General features: G+C 31.8%; 1 protein-coding gene across 1 annotated transcript in view; it reads left to right on the forward strand.

Annotated features, from left to right (window-relative positions):
* LOC111595959 (neuronal acetylcholine receptor subunit alpha-7) overlaps positions 1–5,760 on the forward strand; it is a 120,839-nt gene extending 115,079 nt beyond the window's left edge. The window contains exons 9-12 of the mRNA XM_030223480.1: positions 715–824; positions 3,209–3,363; positions 3,544–3,660; positions 5,474–5,760. Coding sequence (XP_030079340.1) covers positions 715–824; positions 3,209–3,363; positions 3,544–3,660; positions 5,474–5,699 — 608 coding nt within the window. The 3' untranslated portion in view covers positions 5,700–5,760. The remainder of the gene's footprint in view (positions 1–714; positions 825–3,208; positions 3,364–3,543; positions 3,661–5,473) is intronic.
* Positions 5,761–6,000: the final 240 nt, after the last annotated feature.

The following is a 6,000-nucleotide window of genomic DNA, read 5'->3' on the forward strand; positions in this document are numbered from 1 at the left end:
TCTATATATATAATGTTTATGTCGGCGAGGCGTACACCTGTAAAATAACTCGAACTCTCTCACTGAAACTAAAAAAATCTTAAAGAAATTTTTTAAATATATACATACATAAATGTTAATATATATACTACTACTACTACTACTACTACTGCTACTACTACTAACTAACTTTTTTAATATACTGCTTTGAACTTTTTCTCTAACTCTTACTTCCACTTGCCACAAGTTACGTTTTAGTAAGCATTACGAAAGTACTGAACAACAACAAGCAACGCAAAATAACTATAGGCTATTGTTGTTGTTGTCTTTCGATAAAAACCAAATACGATGCGAACCGTTTTTGTATATATTTATATATATGCATAGATCAGCAAGCAATTGAAGCGTGTACAAAGTTTTTTACTTAAACAAACCAACACAAGAACAACAGTAAAACACACACACACACGCACATACACACATGCAAGGAAAATAAATGAAAAGAATTGCTTAACGATAAACGATAACAACCGATAACCGATAACCGATCTACGCTCAAAATCAGGGCAAGGGGCGATAGGTGTTATTATTGAAGATCAAAAAGCGAAAACAAAATTGAAAAAAAATCCCAAAAATAAAATAAAAACAAATATCTAGCTTAGAATGAGCGTAAAGCGAATTCGCCAAAAATCGATATATTACCACAATGTTTGTGTAATTTTTGTGTCCTTCTAGGAACTTATTTCAATTGCATTATGTTTATGGTGGCCTCATCAGTTGTGTCAACCATACTTATCCTCAATTATCATCATAGAAATCCAGATACGCATGAAATGAGTGAATGGGTAATATTTATATTTAAACTAAACTAAACTTAACTAACTTACTTGCTAACTACTTACTACTTACTTACTTATTTATAAAAAAAAACCAAAAAGAAGAAGAAGAGAAACAAGCTATTTCCTACCTTCTTTTTTCTCTTATGTTTTCTTCTCTACATTTACATAAGTTCGTTTCGTATTTATTTCCTACTCTGAGATACGTTTTCAATTTGCCTTTGTTTGAAATATAAAAATCATTTCAACAGAAAAACACAATTTTTTTTCGAAATGCCAATAACCAGATTCAAAACATCCAAAATACTCCACAAACACTTACAGTCCCCATACAGCCCCATTGTATATACTACTTATGCCCACACAATTATCTTATGCCTTACCGAACATCGACTATCAAATACACTTGCATACATATTTACTTACAGTTCATATGCATAAACTAGTTCTTCTTATACTTTTACACTATGCTGCATGCAAAATACATTTGCAACTCATACAAAATCGAAAGAAAAGAATTTTAAAAAAATTAATAAAATCGATTTACATATACGACAGATATTTACAAGAAATTGAATTTGTTACTAAAAAATATAATAATAATTTTAAAAATATATTTAAACTTGAATTTCTCATAAAAGAAATAATAATAATAATTTTTAAAATATGTCTTTAAATAAACATATATTTATAATATAAAATTTGAATGACTATTTTATGTGGCATATACAATTTCAATTTCACAACTTAATTTAAAAATTTTAGATTAAAAATATTAGTTTAAAGTTTTAAATTTTAAATAAAAAAATTTTATTGAAAACATATATTTAAATTTTAAAAAAATTTTCAATTATTAACTAAAAAAAATTAAAATTTTAAATATTTAAATAACCTAATATAACCAAAATTTAAAACTTTTAAATTCCAAATCGTTCATTTATATTTTTAAACTTGAAATTAAAAAAATAAATTTAATTAAAACCAAATATTTAAGTTTTATATTTTTAAATTCAAAAAAATTTTTAAACTTTAACAAAAAGATGTTTAATAAAATAACATTCTTAATAAAATAAAATTTAAATAAAATAAAAACTTACCTAAAAAAGATTTTAATTCTTGAATTAAATTAAAAATTTAAACAAAAAATATATTTTAAATTTAAATAAAATTGTTTAATTAAACAACATTTAAAATTATTAAATTATTACATCAAATTTTTTTATTGAAATTTATATTAGAAAACAGTCAAACTTAACAGAGATCTAAAAATTAAAACAAAATTCATTTTCGCAATAAGTTAAAAATACAAGCTTGATTCCTTTAAAGTAAATAAAAGAATTAATTTGAAAATACCATAAATATTGCATAAACTCACATATCTATATCTATATTTGCCCAATTTTTTGTGAAACTTCCATTCCAAAGTGCATATATATACATATATATATATATATATATATATATATACATATATGCTAAGCAAATAGCTTTTGATTTTGTTTACTGTTATGCTGAGACTTATTTTCTTCTGAATAACTTATATTAATTGCATACTTACATATTCGAGAACCAAAGCACAATAATCACACCGAATTTTTATTTCTCTAACAAATACTCTGGCCAACTACAACAATAACAACTACTACAACAACAACAACAACAACTACGTTAACTGGCAACTCGCAATGCAAACAAAAACTCTACTCTACAACTCAAATGCCTCTTCAACTGTTTCTTTTTCTCCTCTGTAACTAACTAACTAACTAACTAACTATGCAACTAACTATCGCAAAACTGAAAAAAAATAATAATAATTAAATAAAAATAAACAAATTTTTACATATATTTATAACAACTACTTCAAATGTGGCCAACACTCGCGTGTGCTGTTGCTATCTTATACCAACACACTCTGAACAACACTCTTAACAACAACAACAACTACTACAACAATAATAACAACAACCAAAACTCTTCTAAACCAAAAAACATAAATAAAATAAAATAATGAAACTTTATAATAATAAAAAAAATCTCTTTGAAACGTTAACAATTTGTCTTAAATCTATAAACAAAAACTTAAATGAAAACAAATCAAACTCTCATTGAACATATATATATATATATAATTTTATACATATATATATATATATTTGTTATATTGCGTGTCACGTTACAACTTCTCACTTCATTTGACTTAAACTCTAATCTAATAACTAAAAAAACAAAACCAAAAAAAAAATGCTTAAAAATACAAAACAAAACCCAAATTTAAAAACTAAAAAAAAAATACTATTTATACCGCAAAAAAAACCAAAATATACTTATTGCTATTATTTTTAACCGCATTACCCAACAAACACCCCGTCTCTCTGTCGAACTCGCACACACAGATAAGAGTAATATTCCTTTATTGGTTACCTTGCATATTGCGCATGCAAAGACCCGGACAGGTCGGCTACGAATGCCCGCCGCCGCCCTCGTCGTCGGGCTCCTCGACAGCTGGTGACAAAAAGCAACAGATCCAAAACGTTGAGCTCAAGGAAAGGTAACAGAAATTTCCGCTTTTCTCCACTCACTCTCAATGTCAATCTCTAGCTAGAACTGCCTGACTAGCTGATCGATCTGATGATTGATCGATATCATTTATAATCAACATAAGTGATTCAGTTAATTGATCTATTTAACACTCTACTCCATTATAATATACCAACCCACACTCATATAGATCCTCTAAATCGCTGCTCGCCAACGTTCTCGACATCGATGACGACTTTCGTTGCAATCATCGCTGCACCAGCGCCACGTTGCCCCATCAGCCCACGTACTACAGGACAATGTTCAGGTAAAGTTCGATCGATTTGTTTTATAGGACTATACGAGCAGTTATATTCCCTACACATAAATATTACCTAGAGTGGTAGGTCATTCTATTTATTAGATTAATTCCATTAGCTTAATATGCATTAAAGGAATACCCCTTATGGAAGCGCTAAAACTCAAGATCAAGATCCTAACTGTGTAAAAAGTCAAGAATTTACGAAATAAATAGTTTGTAAAAGCTATATAAGAAGCTGCTTACGAGAATTTATAGCTTTTGAGCGATCTTTCACCGAAATCGATATTTATCGATATGTGAAAAATGTCTAAATTTCCCCCTCTAATACATGGGTGAAATGGAAGGGAATTTTCGGTCTTTGAGGACATATACTATATATGCATAGACCCAACTGAATCTTACGTGTTTCACAAATTGATTAATCCCAGTCTTAAATAGAAAAACTATAGATAATATATATATAAATCATTTCTAGTCATTGAAAATATCTGATCAAAATGATGAGCTGGCCGTCTATTCCTCGTCAATCTGTTCATATATCCCTAGATATAAATACATCTATTCTAGAACCTAGACAGATTCGTCATTCTTCTGTAGTGTCCACTATAGCACGCACAGATCAATTTTAGGAAGCAAGTATTGAGGATGGCAAGGCCGAAGATATTATTCAAATGAAAATCGGACTGGGTAAATCCTAGTCGGACACTGCCTACGCGAGCGCCCTCACTAAGTATACACTAAGTAAACAACGCGCAGCGCTTGCTACATATCTGCCTAAGTTGATAAAGAGCAACAAATATATATAAATTTTTTATTACACAAGTTATAGCTCGACTTATGCTAAGCTCCACGCTGCTATTAAAACGCACTTGTTTAAAAATGAAAATGAAAAGAAAATAATAGAAAATGACAATAAGCAGAAAAGCTTGAACAAGACACATCCGCAGTCGCATTCAGCAAGCCTCAAATGACAGTCAATGACAATGACAATGACAATGACAAGATGTGTGCTCCTCAACAACAACGAAACAAAGCAAAATACACATACAAAAAAAAAAATAAAGCCTTAGAAAATAGTGGCAAGTGGCAAGGACACGCATTTAGTGACAAGCAAAACGCACAAATGCGACGACTAAGAAAAAGAAAATAAATAAAAAAAACACACACACAGAGAGAGAAATACATTCGTAATAGAAAACGCTTGAGCAGGAAGATGAACATCCACTGGCACGTGGCTCAGGCTCGGGCTCAGGCTCAGCTGCTCAGCAGCTCAGCAGCTTTCACATGTCCTCTCGCACAATAGCCCATTGAATTGGGTCAATAAACCAACAGTCACAATTACGTTGTCCTTTAAAATATTGAGTTGAGTTGGGTTCGGCTGGATGCCATCGATAGCAAAATCCAGTTCCATTTGCTGCGTCACTGGCTCAATTTTGAATACAGATTTATATAGCTGAAATCGTTCTTAGATTTTTGGCAGCTAGACAAATTGATTTTGCCAATGCCTAAAATAGGCTTTAGTGCACTTAAAGCTGTCTAGGCTCTTCGAGCTTCCTTTCTTCATTCTATAATTAGCCCAGTTTGTCACATGTCTATATGTTTCTGGTTCAGCTGCAGCCACTACTATTTTAATGAACAACTAAATCGGAATTATTACGATATTTGTTAATCTTAATACTCGCTAAAATATTTTATTTATCACTAAGTTTTGTGGTCGAGCACTTAGTGCTCAGTCGCACTACTATTTTTATGATCAAGTCTCTATATACATAAATCTATAAAATATTGATAAAACTATTGCAATGAGTGCTCTGTGCAGGCAAGGCGACGATGGCAGCGTGGGTCCAGTCGGGCCCGTCGGTCCCGTGGGTCCTGTCGCACCTGTGCCCGATTCTCGCATGCATGAGGCCATTTCCCACACCTGTCTCAGCTCCTCGGCGGAATATGAACTGGCGCTGATACTCAAGGAACTGCGCTGGATAACCGATCAGGTGCGTAATATGATAACAAATGCAATTCAGCCTAAGTCCATGGACAAAATCTAATCTGGCAGCTCAAGAAAGAGGACGAGACCGGCGACATAACGCGCGACTGGAAGTTTGCCGCAATGGTTGTAGATCGTTTGTGCCTTATTATTTTCACGCTCTTCACAATTATAGCCACGCTGGCTGTGCTCTTCTCGGCCCCGCATTTCATTGTAAGTGCGAAGAGAAAGCGTTTGACGGCCCTCACTGATCATTTCTGTGCCTCTTTCAGTTCCCATAAACGATTCACTCTGACGGTCTACGTAATTGCTTCAGTTTGACGCGAGTCGTACAAAATATTATTTCTACTTTTGTAAAATAC

Source organism: Drosophila hydei, unplaced genomic scaffold (genome assembly GCF_003285905.1).
Source record: "Drosophila hydei strain 15085-1641.00,03,60 unplaced genomic scaffold, DhydRS2 tig00000215-arrow-arrow-pilon, whole genome shotgun sequence".
NCBI classification, from domain to species: domain Eukaryota; kingdom Metazoa; phylum Arthropoda; class Insecta; order Diptera; family Drosophilidae; genus Drosophila; species Drosophila hydei.